Source organism: Motacilla alba, chromosome 28 (genome assembly GCF_015832195.1).
Source record: "Motacilla alba alba isolate MOTALB_02 chromosome 28, Motacilla_alba_V1.0_pri, whole genome shotgun sequence".
In the NCBI taxonomy this organism is placed as follows: domain Eukaryota; kingdom Metazoa; phylum Chordata; class Aves; order Passeriformes; family Motacillidae; genus Motacilla; species Motacilla alba.
In genome coordinates this window covers 3,288,396-3,309,608 of record NC_052043.1, presented here as the reverse complement: position 1 = coordinate 3,309,608, position 21,213 = coordinate 3,288,396, and the positions used below count along the sequence as shown (strand labels likewise).

At 51.7% G+C, this 21,213-nt stretch overlaps 1 protein-coding gene across 1 annotated transcript in view; it reads left to right on the top strand.

The window, feature by feature from the left end:
• Positions 1-21,213, top strand: part of ADAMTS10 (ADAM metallopeptidase with thrombospondin type 1 motif 10) — a 48,598-nt gene that overhangs the window by 26,230 nt on the left and 1,155 nt on the right. Inside the window, 5 exon segments of the mRNA XM_038163471.1 lie at positions 4,526-4,633; positions 8,215-8,360; positions 10,179-10,242; positions 12,105-12,207; positions 20,342-20,491. Of these exon segments, the coding sequence (XP_038019399.1) occupies positions 4,526-4,633; positions 8,215-8,360; positions 10,179-10,242; positions 12,105-12,207; positions 20,342-20,491 (571 nt within the window).

Here is a 21,213-nt window from a genome sequence, read left to right as displayed (position 1 = left end):
TCACTCTCAGAGGCTGTGAGATTTTAGAGGAGCAAGCAGTCAGCCATAGCTCGAAGTAGTTTCATTACAAGACAATATGTAACTTTCCAAACCAACAGACAATTGCCACAGAACTTATTTTGCTTTTCCAACCTATCACCTTTACTTACTTCTGCTGCACTGTGGATACTTTTATCCAATGGCTTCTGTCTCACTTGCACGCATCTGCTTCCATTATAACTTTTAAACTCTTAACTTATTTTATACAACCATAGCCTTATAAACCCTTCACCATTTTATCAAGATAGTTTCCCACATTATAAACCCTTCACCATCTTATCAATACAGTTTCCCACATTATAAACCCTTCACCATCTTATCAATACAGTTTCCCACATTATAAACCCTTCAGCATCTTATCAATACAATTTCTCACTTAAAGCATATTCTTACTTACAACTGTAGGAGGGTAATTTTCTGATTTTTCTGCTTAATATCTGTGTATTGTATTTTTACATCAATCCAAGTTTCTCCCAAGGCTGCAGATCAAACCCTCCTGTGTTTGTGGAAGTTTCATCATAAACCCTTCACCACCTTACCAATACAGTTTCCTACATCATAAACCCTTCACCATCTTATCAATACAGTTTCCCACTTAAAGCATATTCTTACTTACAAGTATAGGAACATAAGTTTATGATTTTTCTGCTTAATATCTGTGTATTTTATTTTTACATCAATCCAAGCTTCTTCCAAGGCTGCAGATCAAATCCTGCAGTGTCCGTGGAAGTTTCTGTTTCTCTGATTCCCACGCACATCACTGTGCTGCTCCAAACCAGGGGCACTGCTGAGCTCCTGCTGAGCTCCTGCTGCGCCCCTGGGAGAGAACACAGGAGGGGGTGTCCCGTCCATAAATGTTGGTCCCAGCTCAGTTTGGGGCAGATTAACCCCATGGCAAGAGATTTCTTGCCTCCTCCTTGGCTGCTGCTGGTCCCCCTCATCCAGGCTCCCCTCTCTTGGTACAATGATATATTTTCCATAATCCTCACCAGAAGTCATTGTGCTGCTCATATAAACTCAGGAAGAGAAAAGTCTCTGTCCCAGGCGAGGTGAGGGATGTGCTGGAGGCTGCTGCCCACCTAACCCCCCTCCCACCACCTCAGTGCCATCCCCTGGTCTTTGGGCACAGGAAAACACTGAAAGGGAGGCCAGGCAGGAAACTCAGGAAATGAGATTTTAGGGGTTGCTTTGCAGTTTGCAGATGCTCAAGTCCAGCCTGGGGGATTGAGTGCCACAGGAGCTGGGAAAGGCCTGGACTTCCCAATTTCACTTTTGGGTGGATCCTGTGACAACCAAGGGGAGATTTATGTTTGCTGGAGCTCTGAGAGGTCGAAATGGGCTGAAGCTCAGGATCTGTGGCTCAGGAAACCTCCTGGGAAGAGTTCAGTGTCACCCACTGCGCTGAGCAGGCACCGAGAGGTGCCCAGTTCTGAAGGGCTGGCTCAGGATCTGGCATTATTTTGATTATTCAAAAAACAGCTCTAAAAATTCCAGAGCAATCTTCCCTTTGGGATTCTTTGGAGGTGGCCAGCACCCCGGTGGTCACACTGTGAGCAGGGACATGCCCAGCTGTGCTGTGGATGCTCACAGGGAGCCCCAGATTCCTGCAGAATCTGGATCCACCTGGCTTTGGATGCTCGTGGCACAATGGGCTCAGCCTCCACTGCACAGATGCAAAACTGGGAACATCCCTCAGCCCTGGGAAGAGGGGTGAGCACAAGGACAGGGGGATTAGCCTAAAACTCAAGCTTGGCTAAGACAGATCTTAAAACTGCAGAAAAATGTGCTTAGCAAGATAGTAGAAGGTTTTAAGCTTAATAATGGCATATTGTGTATTGTTACCAGAGAGAAGACAAGCAAGCATTGTGTGCTTTTAGTGATTGGCTAGAACAATTTTGTCTGTAAGCTTTAGCAATGTGCTATTGGCTAGAAAGGTTTTTAAATGCTCTGTAACAAAGAAATCTTTGTTACAGAAATCAACATGACCTGCAAGAAACCATTTTCCACCTGTTTGGTTGGTGTGCCAGTGGATGTTTGGCCAATGCCAAAAGACATTCAAAAAGTTATACCAGGAACATTTATGGGATCGTCCCCAAATAATCTTTGGATGCCGGTGGATGTGTGGGAACAGTGGGTTCCTCACCTTCCCAAGGCATCTTCTGAACCTCAGGAATTAGAGATCCATGGCTCTATGTAGATGATCTATTGTGTCAAATTTAATTATACAAGGAAAGATTGATCTTTAGTTAAGAATTGTCTTAGTTTGAACAGACAGGTGTCTGCTAAGGCAGGAGCCTTCCTTGAAATGGAAAATGTAAATCCCCTCCCTCTGAATTATTAGAATTTTGAAATTAAGGAGCTCTCAGGCAAGGATATGGGAGCAGGAATAACAGTTCTTTACTAGGAAAACTGAAAATACAAATGCAATAGTACAAAAAAGAAAACAGAGTCAGAGCAGGCCCTGGCACGCTGTGGGTCAGGGTGGTGGCAGCAGTGCCATTCCATGGTGGCTCAGCCCTCCTGCAGGGCCAGCTGTGCTTCTGCTGGAGCAGGGATCCTGCACAAGGGGGGAGTTTTCCTCTGGAGCTCCAGGGCTGCTGGAGATGGGCCTGGAATTCCTCTGGGAATGCAGGGCAGGAGAAAGCTGCTCCTCTGGGAATGCAGGGCAGGAGAAAGCTGCTCCTCTGGGAATGCAGGGGCAAAGGCTGCTGTGCTGTTCCAGGCTCAGATTGTATCCAGGTAGGAATGCTTGGCTCCTGCCCTGGGCAGAGCATCTCCCCATGGATGATGGAATTGGATCAGCCATGCAGGGACACTCAGTGGCCATGGACAGCAGAGATCTCCTGGAGGGAGGGTTGGCTGTGGGAGAGATAAAGAAAACTGCCCCATGGACAGAGAGAACTGCCCCAGCTCTGACAGATGGGAACAGAATACACACATCTCTTTCAACCCAGGACGAGGATGTTGCGCCCTTTCACAGTATATTTAAAAATCAGACTTTATGGTGCAACTATACTTCTTTAATTCAGTCTGCATTCAATATTTCTTTTCAATTACCTTTCCTTTCAACTACCTTTCAATTGCCTCCTCTCAATTCCCTTGGCTGCCGCTGGCTGTATGTGAGCTGTTCCCATCTTCCAATTGTCTCAACCACGTCACGATGCTGATACCACAATCAAACTCCAGGAAGTTTTATTTATTTATTTTATCCCAGCAGGCCCGTCCTGTTTGTGAAAAACCCCAACACAGACAAGGACAGTGGGATTAGCTCTGGTGTCACCAAGGTGACACCAAGGAGAGGTGGCGTGGGCTGGCTGGAGTTGGGTCTGCCACCTGAGCCCAGGGAACCTCCACAGCCAGGAGAGTTTAAGGGGTTTTTGAGCTTTAAGTGTTAAAGTTTTAGGAGATTTGATGTTACAGTCCCCTCTTAATCAGTTAAAAAGTGGAGTAAGATCATTATTTGTAATTTTTAAAAGAGATCTGATTTAATTGATTTCTCTTAAAAGCTGTTGTAAATCTTGTAAGGTGTTGATATTGGTTTGAAGTTGTATTTTCTGTGGTTTGATTGTTCTGTTGGATTAGGGGGTTTTTTGACTTAGAGATGGGGTAACTGAGAGGCGTTTTAAAAACTTTTATTCTATTTTTAGTCTCATGTGAAGGGTGAGAGGATATAGATAATTTATATTTAATATAAATATATATTAATAATACAAAAATAGTGTATAAATTATATTATAAACTATATTATATGATATATTGTATTATATTACGTTATATTATATTACTATATTATTCATAATAGATGATAATATGTGATAAGATATAAACTGCAGAATAATGTCTATTTTATATAAATAAATAATATATAAATTATAGAATATAAAATACATTATATATAATATATAACTTAATATAGTGGTATAATTTATGCTATTACTATTAGAAGCTAACTATTTCCTAATTACAATACATTATAAGCAATTCTTCGCTAATCAGGTTTTGCTACACTATATTGTAAATACTTTAAAGCTAATTATTTAAAATCATTCTTTGTGAGTCTTACTATAATGTATTTTTTTTTAGTTCCATTTTTCTAAAGTATCTAGCCTTTTTTGTAAGCTCATCTTTTGAAACTTGTTCCTAGTTTGATCTTTTTCCCCCACAACGTTTGCTTAGGTGCTTGTGCTTAGTTTGCAAGTGCTCAGCGAAGGGGGACAGCTCTCAGTGGCCTTGGGGTGGCTGCAGCTGGCAGGCTTTGATCTCACGCTGTCCCCACCCAAGGGGGACAGCTCTCAGTGGCCTTGGGGGGCTGCAGCTGGCAGGCTTTGATCTCACGCTGTCCCCACCGCGCTGAAGACACCCGGTGTCCCCATGTCCCTGTGTCCCCATGTCCCACCCAGCTGGTGCCAATCCTAATCTGGGTTCTGTCTCTTTGTGTCTCCCCTCCTCCCTGCCCCCGTGTCCCCCCAAATCTCCCCCTCTGCAGGAAGTCTGCAGCGAGCTGTGGTGCCTGAGCAAAAGCAACCGCTGCATCACCAACAGCATCCCCGCAGCTGAGGGCACCATCTGCCAAACCAACACCATCGACAAGGGGGTAAGGCAGCCCTGGGCACTGCAGGCAGCGGGCAGGGAGGGGCTGGATCCCTTTTCCAGCAAAAAACGGGATTACTGCTCATGCTGGGGGCGTGGGGTTGATTTAGGAGCACCCAGCACCTGCCCAGCCCTGACCCCGGAGTGCAGAGCTGCCCCGGAGGGAGGCTGGGGTGGGCCAAGGAGGCCAGAAATCACCCAAAGTCCAGCTCAGAGCTCACTGTGCAGTGCTGGAATGTGGGAAGTGGAATGTGGAAAGTGGAATGTGGAGTATGGAACATGGAAAGTGGAATATGAAATGTGGAAAGTGGAATATGAAATGTGGAATGTGGAGTATGGAATGTGGAAAGTGGAAAGTGGAATATGAAATGTGGAATGTGATATATGGAATGTGGAATGTGGAGCCTGGAATATGGAAAGTGGAATGTGGAAAGTGGAATATGAAATGTGGAAAGTGGAGTATGGAATGTGGAATGTGGAGTATGGAATGTGGAATGTGGAAAGTGGAAAGTGGAATATGAAATGTGGAATGTGTAAAAAGTGGAAAGTGAAATGGAAAGTGGAATGTGGAAAACGGAATGTGGAAAGTGGAATATGGAATGTGGAATGTGATATATGGAATGTGGAATGTGGATTATGGAATATGGAAAGTGGAAAGTGGAATGTGGGGTGTGGAATATGGAATGTGATATATGGAATGTGGGAAGTGGAATGTGGAATATGGAATGTGGAATGTGGAACATGGAATGGGAAAACCCCGCTCCAGCAAAGTCCTCCTTGGTGTCACCCCTGAGGCACAGCAAGGTGACCTCAAGCAGGTGTGGCAGCTCAGGCTCTGCTGCCCATCTCAGGACAGTTTCTGTCACTGATGCTGTGAACCTGTTTAACATTTCCTGGACAACCTCAGACAGGGCAAGCTGCTCCTGAAAAGCAGCAAGCTTTCCATGGATTGTTTCAGGAAGAGTAGGATGTCATAGAATGCCATGTCCTTAAATGAACACCTTGTCCTCAGGTCTGCTGGGATCTCCTGGGATCTCATGGCTGGCCTGAGAAAAGGGACTTTTTGGGGGTTTTTTCCCAATTTTCCCAGATTTTTGCTTTCAGAGGAACTTGGGAAAAACTGGCTATGATGAAACTTTAGCTTCTTACACTCTGCTGGAAGGGGGAGGGCAGGATTTTCCCTGCCCATGAATTTCCCTGCCTTGATTGCTTCACTCCCTGCTCCTCCTACACCCATTTTCCCCAGTACAAAGTGAATGCACGATTCAGACAAAGAGCCTTTGCACACTGGGACAATGGAGAATCAGGGCTGGGACATTCCCCATTCCACTAGAAGAAAAGTAATTCCCAAGAAACATTTCAGATCCTTAGGAAGCTGAAGGAGCTGGGGTGCAGGGAGACCATGGCTCTGACAAATCCAGACAATTCTTTTCATTTTATTTCTGCTGGGAATTGGGGCAGAGAGCAGCAGACAGCTCCTGGGGCTGCACATCCCTCCTGCTGCACACTCACTGGGACTATGGCATTTTTCCCCTCCTAGTCATGGCTTTTCCCCGGCTTTTCCCACTTTTAAATATCTCTTTTCCCCCACTTTGTGGCTGCTTTTTAACCAGGCTTCTTCAAAAACCTTGAGGGATGGGAAATGAAGCAGTCACAGCCCCCAGGATTTGTGGGAGCTGCTCCCTGTGAGGATTCTGGCTCACTTTGAACCCCCAGTTACCTCTCTGCTTATCCTTTTGCTTATCCTTTTGGATCCATTCATTATTTGGAAGTGATTTGATGGCCTTGAGTGGTAGAATATATTTTTATATTAAGAAGAATATACTTTTATATTAAGTTTCTGTACTGTCCCCAGCTGGAGCTGCTGAGGTGAGCCCCAGACCTCGGCCCTTGCCTGGAGCAGCTCTCCAAGGTCTTCCCTGGCTCCTCCCTTTGCCCTGGGGAGAGCAGACAGAAGGATCAGGGAATTTAAAGTATGAAATATTAAAGGAGAGAGAAAATTCCTGTGCTCTGCCAGCCACTGTGGGGGAAGGCTGAGCCAAGCTCTGCTGTGCCCACATCCCAAACCTCTGGGTATTTCCTCCTCTCCCACATCCTCCTTTTTTAAATTAATCAGCCTCCTGTGGTTGTTATGGCTTCACCTGTCTTACCCCAGGAACCCGCAGTGGCATTTTTTCCTCCTTTTTCCCAGTTTTTCCCACTTTTCATCACCCCCTTCCCCCAGCTTTGTAACTGCTTTTTAACAGGGTTCTTCAGAGGGAAGGGAAGGGAAGGGAAGGGAAGGGAAGGGAAGGGAAGGGAAGGGAAGGGAAGGGAAGGGAAGGGAAGGGAAGGGAAGGGAAGGGAAGGGAAGGGAAGGGAAGGGAAGGGAAGGGAAGGGAAGGGAAGGGAAGGGAAGGGAAGGGAAGGGAAGGGAAGGGAAGGGAAGGGAAGGGAAGGGAAGGGAAGGGAAGGGAAGGGAAGGGAAGGGGCCCCCACAATTTATTTGAGCTATTCCCAGGCTGTGGGAATATTGTGGAGTATCTCCTCCACATGGGATCCCCTTTGGAGAGGTCCTGGTGCTCCCAGGGATTGCGAGCTGGGATTCCTGGGAAGCCACCATGCATTTTTCCCAGCTGCCCATGCAGAGTTGGCTCAGGAGGGGCAGGGAGAGGCTGTGCCAGCAGCTCCAGGGTGGGTTCCCAGCCCCTGGAAGGAGCACACAGAGCTTTCTTCCTTCCTGGGATTATCTCAGCCCCGGGGGCTCCATGTCCGGCACCGCGCCCGGAGAGCGGCAGCGGCTCTGGCACTGTCCCACCCTCCCATCACTGGGGACTCCAGGGGGTGTGGGACACGTGCCAGGCCTGAGGGAAATATTTCATAGGCAAACTTCCATGAGCATCTGTCTCCCAGTAGGACGGGGACTGCGGATTCTTTAGGGATCCTCAGCAGAACGATGACACAACAACGTTAATATTACAATTTAAACTTTATTTGAACTCCAGCTCTTCACTGATCTGGACATTTTGGACACACAAATCACCACCTAAGCTCCCAGCACAAACAAAACTCACTCTGTCCTGGCAGTGGTTGTGGCCATGTCCCCCAGGGATCCTGGCCCTGCCCGGCAGCAGCAGCTCCAATCCAAGATCACTTGGAACTCTGCCGAGGGCTTTTATAAGATGTGAGATGGGGACCCGGGACCTCTTTAGAGGAGAATCCCAGACTGGTTTGGGTTGGGAGGGACCTTAAACCTCATCCATGGGCAGGGACACCTTCCATAGCCCAGGCTGCTCCAAGCCCCAATATCCAGCCTGGCCTTGGACACTTACAGGGATCATGGGGCGGCCACATCTGCTCTGGGCAATGTTTGGGATGTGACCCCTTGCCAGTTCCTGCCTGTCCCCCAAGATGGGCTGGGGACACTGGTCCCACTGACCCCAAGGAGGGGCAAGTGCCCTTTGCCTTTGATAATTTGGCTCTGGGGCAGCTCCAAGCTCAGATTCCTCAGCACCAAAGCAGATCCCAGCCCTGCGCTGGCTCCACGGAGGCTCTGGCAGAAGGAGCCCCCATGCCCGAGGTGTCCCAAGCTCTGTGTCCCCACAGTGGTGCTACAAGAGGGAGTGTGTGCCCTTCGGGACGCGGCCAGAGGGTGTGGACGGAGCCTGGGGGTCGTGGTCATCGTGGGGCGAGTGCAGCCGGACATGCGGCGGTGGCGTGTCCTCGTCCGTGCGCCACTGCGACAGCCCCAGGTACGTGCGGGGTGGCCCTGCCACCGTGGCCCTGCCGTGTCCCCAACCCTTCGTGTCCGTGGGAAGGGCACGTCCAGGTGCCTGTGATGCCTTGGGAAGGCTGATCTAGAACAGAGGCTAGACAGATGTGGAGTCTTAACTTCTTTTTGCCAACGTCGGATTAATTGCGCACAACAGGATTTCTTGTTGGGACTCAGATCCGTTTATCAGTTCTTATCTCTGTCACTGCCTCACAAACCCTGAGTTCTGCAGCACTTCACTCTAACAAACTAAAAATGGAGCCCCACCTCTCTCTCTCTCTCTCTCTCCAAGGCCTTTTAAGGATCAATTGTCCAATTAAGAAATGACACCGAAATTATTTTTACTTTTAACCCAATAACCAACGACCTGTGGCTGCAATGGGGACTTTTTAATCCAATTACACAAAACCACCAAAACCCATGGAGGAGAAGGTAAAGAAGAAGGACCAGCCTGTCCCCTAAAACCTCCATCTTGCATTATATCTATTACTGTATTCTAAAACCTTCAACTCTAAGTTTCCCACCCTGTGATGTTACACACTTCTATTCACACTCCACACCCCCAATCCCAGCTCTGTCATTCCATTTTGGAAGCTTCTCCACGGCCCCAGGTCAATGCAGTGTTCTCTTGGGGGTCAGTGCCTGTCAGCACAGAAAGTCTGAAACTCTCAGCAGCCAGGGCTCCAACAGATGGAGCTAAAGAATAAAGCAGGGATTTATTAAAAGGCCTCAGTGGATCCACCTTGGGCAGCACAAGAGCCCAGCCAGGGCCACGCCCAAGATGAACCAAAATGGTCACAAAATGCACAACCACTCACGGGGTCTCTCACTTTTATCAGTTCTGCTCCATTTGCATCTTGCAGTTCATTGTCCAGTTCCAGCTCCAGCCTATGCAGTCCCATCCTTGTTTTTCTCTCTTCATTCCACGTTGTTTGTGCTCTTGGGCTGAGATTTGGATCATTTGTCCTTGGTGCCCAGCTGGAGCAGGAATTGTTTTGTCTCCCTGCTCTGTGCAGAGAGCTCAGCATCCCCTCATGTGAAGCCCAGACCTACCCACTAAAGCAGCACAGAATCTGAAACATAGAAAAGCTCAAACCTGGGGCACCACCTGTGCACTCCACACTCAGCTCCTTTATCAGCCTCTGCCTTCCCTCCTCAGAGCTCTGGAAGTGCCTGAGGCTTGGCAAGGACTGAAACAACAGGGAATGAGGCATAAAGCTGGCACAGATGCCACTGCCCTGAGGAGACAGGAAACTTCCCAGTTGGAGAATTGGCTCACCCACCAATTTCTGCCTCTTCCATCCATGCACTTTTAGGAGGGGGTGAAGGGAGGAAAGGGAGCGAGAGAAGGAAAAGTATCCTCAGGCCACTCTCAGCAGAGCAGGGACATTATCCCATTAAAGATCCTGACCATAATCCACTTCTCCAGTGCCAGGCCCAGCCCTGTGCCTGTCCCTTCATGTCACCTGAGCATCAGTGACAGCTGCTCTTAGGTCTGTCTGCATAAAGCTGGGCCTGCTTCTATTCCAGTAATGACTCCTAGAAGGTTTGGCAGGTTTTGAATGCCTTTGTCCGGCTCTGTGTTGGTGTTGGGGCTGCACCACACCCTAAACCCTCTGTGCAAAGCCCTCTGTGCACTGGGGGGAGATTTTAGGGGCTGTGCCCTGGCAGGATCCGTCCTTGTGGCAGAGCAGGGTTGGGAAAAGCCACCGGGGGCAGCCACCCCAAGCTCCTTGGGGCAAAAACCTGCCCTGAGCAGTGCCTGGAGCTGTTCAGCACCTCCTTCCCTCTTTGGCAGGCCCACGATCGGAGGGAAGTACTGCCTGGGAGAGAGGAAACGCTACCGCTCCTGCAACACCGACGTGAGTGGGGGCAGAGGGACGGGAGGGACGGGAGGGATGGAGGAGGGGGATCAGCCCTGTGCGGGTTGGGATCTGCCCTGTGTGGGTTGGGATCTGTCCTGTTGGGGTTGGGATCTGCCCTGTCGGAGTTGGGATCAGCCCTGTGTGGGTTGGGATCTGCCCTGTCGGAGTTGGGATCAGCCCTGTGTGGGTTGGGATCTGCCCTGTCTCAGTAGGATGACCCCTCTCCTGTTGGGATAGCTCTGTCCAGGGTGGATGAGCCCTCTCCAAGGGGGATGAGCCCTCTCTGGTTGAGATGAGCCCTGTCTGGATTGGGTTGAGCCATCTCTGGATTAAATGAGCTCTGTCTGGGTTGGGATGAACCCTGTCCAAATGGGATCAGCTCTGTCCAGGTGGGATGAGCCCTCTCTGGTTGGGATGAGCCCTGTTGGGATTGAATGTGTCCTGTCTCAGTGGGATGAGCCCTCTCCCAGAAGGATGAGCCCTCTCTGGGTTGAATGAGCCCTGTACAGATGGGATGAGTCCTCTCTGGTTGGGATGAGCCCTGTTGGGATTGAATGTGTCCTGTCTCAGTGGGATGAGCCCTCTCCCAGAAGGATGAGCCCTCTCTGGGTTGAATGAGCCCTGTCCAGATGGGATGAGTCTTCTCCAACTGTGATAAGACCTCTCCAGGTGGGATGAGCCCTCTGTGGTTGGGATCAGCCCTGTCTGGGTCGGATGAGCCCTGTCTGGTTTGGGTTAAGCCCTGTCTGGGTTGAATGAGCCCTGTGCAGATGGAATGAGCCTTCTCCAACTGGGATGAGCCCCCTGTGGTCGGGATCAGCCCTGTCCAGGTGGGATGAGCCATCTCCGCACAGGTGCGGGGTGCTCTGTGCAGCCGTGGGAGGAAGAGGAGGAGGAGGCAGGGCGGGGTGAGCCGGCAGCGATCCCGCAATGGGGAATTCCGGGCAGGACCAGGCAGGTGTGGGAGCCGGCTCCGGGGGCGGGGGGGCTGCACGGACCTGCGGGGCTTCAGGATCCAGAGGAGCCCGAAGATAAGGAGGGAAAGGAGGGGAGATAAGAATTCCAGCTCTGCTTCTCCCAGGCTGCACCTGCACAGGTGAGGCTGGGCCAGACTCTGCTTCCCGGGGCTGAGGGTTAAACCTCAAATATTTACAGAAAAAACTGCACTGAGGGGGCGCTCAGAGAAGCTTGGGACCTGGGGAACTGCAGCTTTAACCCCCACGGGCTGCTGGAGAGGGAAACAGATGGGTCCTGTTGCTTGCCTGGGTTTGAAGGGATTGCTCCCAAGGGTCACAGATCAGGCAGAACTCCTGGGGCCCCTCCTCATGCTCTTGGTCTTCAAATTGTGCCCAGCTTTGCAGGAGGGACCGTCCTGCCACTGTGTAGCATTGTCACGGCTGGTGTCCCTGTCCCCAAGGGGCTGGTGGCAATGCTCCACTGTCCAGGCTGGTGGCAATGTCCTGTTGTCAAGGGTTCATGTCCCTGTCCCCAAGGGGCTGGTGGCAGTGTCCCATTGTTAGGGCTGGTGTCCCTGTCCCAAGGGGCTGGTGGCAGTGTCCCATTGCTAGGGCTAGTGTCCCTGTCCCCAAGGGGCTGGTGGCAGTGCCCAGTTGCCAGAGCTGGTGGCAGTGCCCCACTGTCAGGGCTAGTGTCCCTGTCCCAAGGGGCTGGTGGCAGTGCCCAGTTGCCAGAGCTGGTGGCAGTGCCCTGTTGCCAGAGCTGGTGGCAGTGCCCTGTTGCCAGAGCTGATGTCCCTGTCCCCGAGGGGATGGGGGCCATGCCCAGCTGTGCCCCTGCCCTCCTGGCAGCCAGGCCAGGCCGCCCCAGCCGCGCCCTGACCAGTGGCTGTGTGACCACAGGACTGCCCGCCGGGCTCGCAGGACTTCCGAGAGCTGCAGTGCGCCGAGTTCGACAACGTGCCCTTCCGAGGGAAGTACTACACCTGGAAAACCTACCGGGGAGGTGAGCTGGGCCAGGGGCTGCTCGGGTCTGCTCTCCTGCTGCCACGTGGCAGGGTGGTAGAGATGCTGCACCCTCCTTCGGAGCGTCTCCTTCAGAAGCCACTCGGAGTAAGGCAGCGCTCTAGGCTGGGGACGGCGTGGCTGGACAGTGCCCAGGTGAAAGGGACCTGGGGGTGCTGGTCCACAGCCAGCTGAACGTGAGCCAGCAGTGTGCCCTGGTGGCCAAGAAGGCCAATGGCTCCTGGCCTGGATCAGGAATAGTGTGGCCAGCAGGAGCAGGGAGGCATTCTTCCCTGTACTGTCACTGGTGAGGGCACACCTCGAGTGCTGTGTCCAGCTCTGGGCCCTCGTTTTGGGATGGACGTTGAGACCCTTGAATGTGTCCAGAGGAGGGCAACGAGGCTGGAGAGGGGCTGGGAACACAAACCCTGTGAGGAATGACTGAAGGAGCTGGGGGTGCTCAGCCTGGAGAAAAGGAGACTCAGGGGTGCCCTCATCACTCTCCACAGCTCCTGGAAGGTGCCTGTGCTCAGCTGGGGCTGGGCTCTTTCTCCAGGCAGCACTGACAGAACCAGAGGACACAGCCTCGAGCTGCCCCAAGGGAAATTTAGGTTGGATATTGGGGAAAAGGTTTTTACTGAAAGGGTGACAAAGTTCTGCAATGTTCTGCCCGGGGAGGTGGTGCAGTCACCATCCCTGAGTGTGTTTAACACAGCCTGGATGTGGCACTGGGTGCCAGGGTTGAGTTGAGGTGCTGGGGCTGGGTTGGACTCGATGATCTTGAAGGTCTCTCCCAACCCAGTGATTCTGGGAATTCTGTGTGAATTGTGTGGGAGCAGCCAGTTCAGGTCCATGCACATACACACCATGAACAGCTCGGCAGAGGAAGCACAGGAAGGGGTTTGTGTGATGTGTTCCAGCACAGGTTTACTGCGCCCACCACGCCAAAGGGATCAGGAACAAAGACATGGCCACGTGCTCTGCACAGAGTTAGGTAGGGGCCAATGGTCTGAGGGCACAGGGGCCATACAAAGGGCAGGGCAAAGGGCACTGGCCTACAGGGAAGATGGGGCTGGCCACCAGAGATACCACAACCAATGAGGAAACGGGGAAAGGAGAAACCACAAGAATTTGGGACATATGGGGAAAGTGTCTTGATTTGAAAAGACAGGTGTCTGCTAAGGAAGGCAGATCTTCCCCTGAAATGGAAAATGTAAACTCCCTCCCTCTGAATTATTATAATTTTGAAATTAAGGGGCTCTCAGGCAAGGATATGGGAATAGGAATAACAGTTCTTTACTAGGAAAACTGAAAATACAAATGCAATAGTACAAAAAAGAAAACAAACCACTGCCAGAGTCAGAGCAGGCCCTGGCACGCTGTGTGTCAGGGTGGTGGCAGCAGTGCCATTCCATGGTGGCTCAGCCCTCCTGCAGGGCCAGCTGTGCTTCTGCTGGAGCAGGGATCCTGGACAAGGGGGGAGTTTTCCTCTGGAGCTCCAGGGCTGCTGGAGATGGGCCTGGAATTCCTCTGGGAATGCAGGGCAGGAGAAAGCTGCTCCTCTGGCAATGCAGGGCAAAGCTGCTCCTCTGGGAATGCAGGGGCAAAGGCTGCTGTGCTGCTGCAAGGCTCAGATTGTATCCAGGTGGGAATGCTTGGCTCCTGCCCTGGGCAGAGCATCTCCCCATGGATGATGGAATTTGATCAGCCATGCAGGGACACTCAGTGGCCATGGACAGCAGAGATCTCCTGGAGGGAGGGTTGGCTGTGGGAGAGATAAAGAAAACTGCCCCATGGACAGAGAGAACTGCCCCAGCTCTGACAGATGGGAACAGAACACAGACCCCTGTTTCCAACCTCAAACAGGTGCCCGACAGGGAGGAGACAGAGCAGGCAGGGAAAGCTTCCTGAACAGGAGAAGGGATGGGATCCGGTGGATCCTTCAAAGACCAGCACTTCCCTCTTCCTGAGGTTAGCCCTGGGTCCTGCAGAAGGGTCTGGAGGAGGCTCTGTGGCACAGATCTCTCAATAATGAGGAGGAACAGCTTGTCTCCTTGGTGGAGTTAATGAACTGGACTGGGGAAATCCTTCCCAGCTGTGTAAACAAGCCCAGCTCCCAGCGGGGCTCCTGCAGCTGGAGCAGCTGTGCTGAGCCTGCAGGAGATGGATCAATAAAAATGCAATAAAATTGGGAGGCTGTAAAGTCACCCTGAGACCCCAGTGGGTGCCAAGGTGGAAGACAACCCTGCAGGCTGGAGCTGCCCTGGCTCAGACCTCTCTCCTCCCCAGGCCTGGCCCAGGGCTAAGCTGGCCAGCTGAACATCACCCTTGAGGTGTCATCTGACCCTGATAGGGATTTTTGGCTTTCATGAAGAGCCCCTTCCTCTCTCTGTGCTTCAGCTTCCTCTGCCACAAAATGAGTGATGAAAGCTCTCCCCTCGTGGGAGGCTGGCAGTGCTGACTGTGCCATGTTTTGAAGGGCCCTGGGAGCTTCATCTCCTCTTCCCACGTTGGCCGTGGGTCATGGTCATGAGGAGCACTTTCATTTTGTTTGAATTCAGAGTCAAAAGGTGTCACTGTTGTCCCCTGGGGTGGCCCAGGGAGGAACCATGGAGCAGGGAAGATCAAAGAACGACTTTGCACAAGTCTGGGCTCACTCTCAGAACTGGTTTGTGTCCAGTACCTAAAGGGGGCTGGAAAGAGAGAGAATTTTAGCAAGGCCTGGAGGAACAGGACACAGGGAATGGCTTCCCACAGCCAGAGGTCGGGGCTGGAAATAGAGAGAATTTTAGCAAGGCCTGGAGGGACAGGACACAGGGAATGGCTTCCCACAGCCAGAGGGCAGGGCTGGATGGGATCTTGGGCAGGAATTGTTCCCTGGGATGAGTTTTAAGGTCTCTTCCCACCCAACCCCCCTGTGACTCCATGATTTTAGCAGCACCAGGACCTTCATCCTCACGTGCCTGGGGGGTTTTGTGATCCTTGGTGTCATTTGGGTGTCAGAGGCACATCCTGGGGGAGGTGGGGATGTCCCTTTCACCTCCACCTTGCCCATGTCATAGATCCAACCCCAGGGAACGCCTCCTGTCCTGCCCTTGCCGCTGATATTCTGCTCCCAGGCCCTGTGTCCCCAGACTTTGGGGTGGCAGTGTGGGCTGCTCCTCACCTCCTGAGCCCTTCCAGCAGTTCCCAGAGGCCTCAGGTGTGGGGGGTGCCAGTCCCTCCCTCCCCAGCAGCTCCCCAGGACCCCTCTTTGCTGGGAGCCTCATCCCTGGGCATCCCTCCCTCCAGCTGGCAGGGAATCTGCTCCTCACCTTGGTTCTGGGCACTTTGGGAGCCCATCACCACCACCCTGAGCCCCTTCCCCTGCTCAGCTCATCCCAAAAGGGGGGGTGTGTTCTGGGGTGCCTCGCTCCACATTTCTTTGGGAAATATCCTGGGCATGGAGCACCCCCACCCTGCAGACAGGGAGTGCCCCAAAAGCTCAGAGGAGGGGGCCACTGATGCCTTGTGAGGGCTGAGCTAGAACAGAGACTAGACTGAGCTAAAGAATAAAGCAGGGATTTATTAAGAGGCCTCAATGGACCCACCTTGGGCAGCAGAACCCAAAATGGGCACAAAATGCACGACCACTCACGGGGTCTCTCACTTTGATCAGTTCTGCTCCATTTACATCTTGCAGTTCATTGTCCAATTCCAGCCCCAGCCCATGCAGTCCCATCCTTGTTTTTCTCTCTTCAGGGCTGTTTGTGCTCTTGGGCTGAGATTTGGATCATTTGTCCTTGGTGCCCAGCTGGAGCAGGAATTGTTTTGTGTCCCTGCTCTGTGCAGAGAGCTCAGCATCCCCTCATGTGAAGCCCAGACCCACCCACTAAAGCAGCACAGAATCTGAAAAATAGAAAAGCTCAAACCTGAGGCACCACCACCAATCCCGTGGGCATTTGGGAAGGGAAGGAGCTGGACACCAGGTCCCTGAGGTCGGGGCTGTTTTCCTAGAGCTGATTTCCAGCCCAGACCCCGGGATGAGGAGGCAGAGCCCCGGAGAGGAGCGCTGAGCTCAGCAGTCTGCAGATTCCTCCTGGAATGCGGCTTTAATTGTTTGTTTACTTTGCTTTGTTCGCTGCCTCTTGGCCCATTCGGGAGTTCGGGGAGAGCATGGGAGGAGCAGGAGCTTGAGGAAAACAGGAGATTGCTCGTCAGAAATTGTAATAAGGCTTGATTCCTCCATGGGAGAGGGCAGGCAGGAGGAACAAAACATCCTCGGAGGCAGCAGCCAGCTGAAAATATTCTGTTTTAATAGCTCTGTTAAAGGTGCAAAGGAGGAACCGGGCAGACCGTGAAGGGAGGGCTCAGAATCTGCAGGATGGTGCCTGGCTGAGGCTTTCCCCCCTCTGGGACAGGGACAGGAGGCCAGCAAGGGCTGCAGCTGTGCCAGGGCTTGCCGTGGAGCTCAGGGAAAGGTTCTTCCCCCCGAGGCTGCTGGGCACTGCCCAGGCTCCCCAGGGAATGCTCCCGGCCCCAAGGCTGCCAGAGCTCCAGGAGCGTTTGGACAGCGCTGCCAGGGGGGCTCAGGGTGGGGTTGTTGGGGTGCCTGTGCAGGGACAGGGGCTGGGCTGAGCATCCCTGAGGGTCCCTTCCAGCTCAGGATATTCTGGGATTCCATAATTGTGTTTAGCAACATTTCCTGGGCCAGCTCAGAGGTCCCATCACCCTGTGGGAGTCGCTCTTCTCCCGTCTCCAGGAATTCCAAGGCACCTTGTGCTGTTCCAGAGGATCTTGAGGAGCTCCAGACTTACCCTTGCTGTGCTCAGTGCTGCTCTCATGGGGACACAGCTGTCACTGGAGCCACCGGAACAAGGACAAGGAGCTGCCCAGGCCAGCAGGGCACCTCCTGGCCAAGGACACGGCAGTTCCCAGCTGGGCAGCGATTCCAGTCTCCTTCCCTCTGCTGACCAAATCCCAGGGATTCCAGCCTCCTTCCCTCTGCTGACCAAATCCCAGTGATTCCAGTCTCGTTCCCTATAGTGACCAAATCCCAGTGATTCCAGTCTCCTTCTCTCTGCTGACCAAATCCCAGTGATTCCAGTCTCCTTCCCTCTGCTGACCAAATCCCAGTGATTCCTTTCTCCTTCCCTCTGCTGACCAAATCCCAGTGATTCCAGTCTCCTTCCCTCCGGTGACCAAATCCCAGTGATTCCAGCCTCCTTCCCTCTGCTGACCAAATCCCAGTGATTCCAGTCTCCTTCCCTCTGCTGACCAAATCCCAGTGATTCCAGCCTCCTTCCCTCTGCTGACCAAATCCCAGTGATTCCAGCCTCCTTCCCTCTGGTGACCGGGCTGCCAAGGGCAAATCCTGCCTGGAAAGTGTCCCCAGGGAGGCTGTGGGGACAGTCCAGAGCTCAGGTGGCCCTGCCAGCTCGTGGGGTGGCAGTCAGGACATGGGTACCAATGCAGGGTACCCCTGTCTGCCTCCTTCACGCTCCCTCCCCTGCTCCTGTTCCGTGGCACTTTTAGGGGCAGGAATCCCCCCGTGAAGGCCTGAGCAGCGAGGAGAGCCAGCAGGGATTCATCCCTGAGGCTTTCTGGGCTACTTAAAAACAGAGGCTGTGTGGGAAATGGATTTGTAGAAATAAATAGCATATATATATATATATATATATATATATATATATATATATATATATATATATGCTATTTATATATATAATATATATATAAAATTATATATATAATTTTATAGATAATTAGCTATACAATATATTTTAAATTATCTATATAATTTTCCATATAATATATATAAAAATAGTATATATTTATAGAATATGTAAAATATTTATATTATATATGCATTTTATATATAATATTTATTTATACATAATGTAATATAATATATTTATTACATATAATGAATATTATATATAATATGTAATGTATATTATGTAATATGTCATTAATATATAATATGTAGTACATTATAGTATATATTTTATATATAATACAAATATTATATACTTAAAGAATATATAAAATATTTTAAGAATATATAAAATATATATATATTTAATATATTTTATATATATACACACACACATTTACATTATATATATATTTTTTTTATATATAATAGAATAAAAAGCTGTTCTATTTATTGAAGGGCCTTCAGGTACATTTGGGGCAGATGAAGCCCCCCAGGAGCTACACCCAAAAATGGACCACAGGTCAGGGTTTTCACACTTTCATAAGTTTGGGTGCATATTGGGGGTTCTTCTGCCAGTTACAGCTTCCAGTAATGAAGTCATTGAGCCCAGGTTTGCTCCCCCCAGCTCACTTTTGTTTCAATTTCTGGGGCCTGGGGCAGTGAGGCGTCCTTGGTTCCCAGGCCTGGAGGGGAATTGTTGTGTCTGCCCAAAATGGGGAAGCAGCAGCTCACACTGAATATGGAATTTGGAGTTATACACTAAAGAACTGCAGGATTAAAAAAGGATGAAAAATGTAAAAGCTAAAATCCTAAGATGAGGTCGAGCAGAGCTTTATATGTCTTTAATTTTTTGAATACTCATTTGCAGACCCTAATCCTCCCATTTTTGGGCACTTTCAAAATAGCACACAAGCAAAATTGAAAGAAAATCTTCCCGTTTTAATCAGAAACCCTGAGACAGGACAAACTGAAGGGCCATTTTCACTCATACCTTGGGCAGGACATCATCCCACATGGAGCAGCGTGACCACAGGCCCCCAGTGCCTGCCCCCCAAGGGCAGCCCCTGCTCTCAGTGTGGGCTGCTGAGCTCCCCCTGCTCAGCAGCTGCTTCTCCCGGGGCTTGCCCAGGCATCCTGCTCCAGAAAATGCCTCCAAGCTGCTGAATTCCCCTCTCGTGTCTCCTCCTGCTCCTCCCTGTCCCAGCTTTGCTCTCTCTGCCCCCCAGCTGCTCTCCCGTCCCCTTTGATGTTCTGCATCGAGTTTCCCGATTTGCACATTCCCATTGCTCCCATCCAAGGTGCTTCCCAGCTCTGGCACAGGCACCAGGAGGGGGGTGGTGCCTCCAGGAGGGAGCTGCCCCAGCTCGGGCACCTCTGCCAGGCTCCTGCTGGGTCTCCTGGGATGCTCAGGAAAGGCAGCAAACGCCACGAGCCACACCAGGGGTTGAGAAAACCCAGCGGCAGCAGCCAGGGAAGGCTCTGCTGGAGCCACATCCTGCTCCCAGGCACTTGATCTGGGTATTTGGGTGCTGTTCCTGGGGTGATGCTTTGGCAAAGGTTGTTGGAAAATACAGGAAATACAGAAATTTCAGCTGTGGCTGGAGGATCCTTCTCCTTCATCCTCACGCTGCTGTCGTCACCTTTGCTGGGAAGGATTCACCTCAGACAGAAAGGAAGGTTTCCCTGGCCCAGTAACTTGGTTGTTCAGCTGAAAAAAAAACCTTGGAAAGGTACCTCAGGAGCTGCTGCCTCAGTTTCCCTGTCGGTAAAGCAGGCAGAAGGGTTTTACAACTTGTGAAGTGCCAGGAGTGACCTGGATAAGAACAAATCACTTCGTTTCCTTCCCTGTCACATCCAGCCCACGTTGCCAGGCTGTGCAGGAGGGACAGTGTCCCCCCAGGGTCCGTGTCCAGCTCAAGGGCCTGGCTCCCTCCCCCAGCATCCTCCTGATTTTCCACATCCTGTCTTATGGGAATAAATCACACAGATTCCATTTTCTTCATGGTGGTGGAAATAACCCCATTCTTTACTCACATAACTCCTTTTTATACCATTTTACAGACCTCGTGTGTGACTCCAATTAGTCAGGAGCTTTCTTGCCGATTTATTGATTAATAATAAGCTGTTATTTTGTATTGATTGGTCACTCAAACCCTGGTGTGTACATGCAGGGAAGGTTGTTTGTGAGAGATAGTTTTCATTTTTCTATCTAAAAACATTTTATACAGGTGCTGGTTGTTTTTCACCCAGGAATAATTGCTTTGTTAACGAACTGCTCTCACCAGGATTGCTTTCACACGGGAACTCGCAGAGTGCTAGCTTGCCACTGATTCCAGGAAAGCAGGCTTGATTTGATGAAGATTCCATGAAGCCTTTATGATTTTTCTACCTGACTGCGACACTTTTGAACACGTTTGAAGCTGTGCTCCTTCCCCAGGGGGTGTCAAGGCCTGTTCCCTCAACTGCCTGGCCGAGGGCTTCAACTTCTACACGGAGAGAGCGGCGGCCGTGGTGGACGGGACGCCCTGCAGGCAGGACTCCAACGACATCTGTGTCAACGGGGAGTGCAAGGTGGGACAGGGACACAGCCCGGCATGGGGCACAGGGACAGAGGCTGGGATGGGGGCACAGGGACACAGACACAGCCCAGGATGGGGGGACAGGGACATGGACACAGCCCAGGATGAGGGACAGGGACACAGCCCGGCATGGGGGGACAGGGACAGAGCCCTGGGACAGGGACACAGCCCAGGGGTGAGGGACAGGGACACAGCCTGGGATGGGGGCACAGGGACACAGCCCAGCATGGGGGCACAGGGACACAGCCCAGGATGGGGGGACAGGGACAGAGCCCTGGGACAGGGACACAGCCCGGCATGGGGCACAGGGACACGGACACAGCCCAGCATGGGGGGACACGGACACAGCCCGGGGTGAGGGACAGGGACACAGCCCGGGATGGGGCACAGGGACACAGCCCTGGGACAGGGACAGGGACACAGGCCGGAATGGGGGACAGGGACACAGTCCAGGGATGAGGGACAGGGACACAGGCCGGGATGAGGGACAGGGACACAGCCCGGCATGGGGGGACAGGGACACAGTCCAGGATGGGGGGACTGGGACAGAGCCTGGGATGGGGGGACAGGGACACAGCCTGGGATGGAGGGACAGGGAGACAACCTGGGATGGGGCACAGGGACAGACCCCCAGGCAGAGGGGACAAGAACTGACCCAAAGCAGAGGGGACAAGGACAGACCCCCAGGCAGAGGGGACAGGGAGAGACCCATGGGGAGGGGGACAAGGAC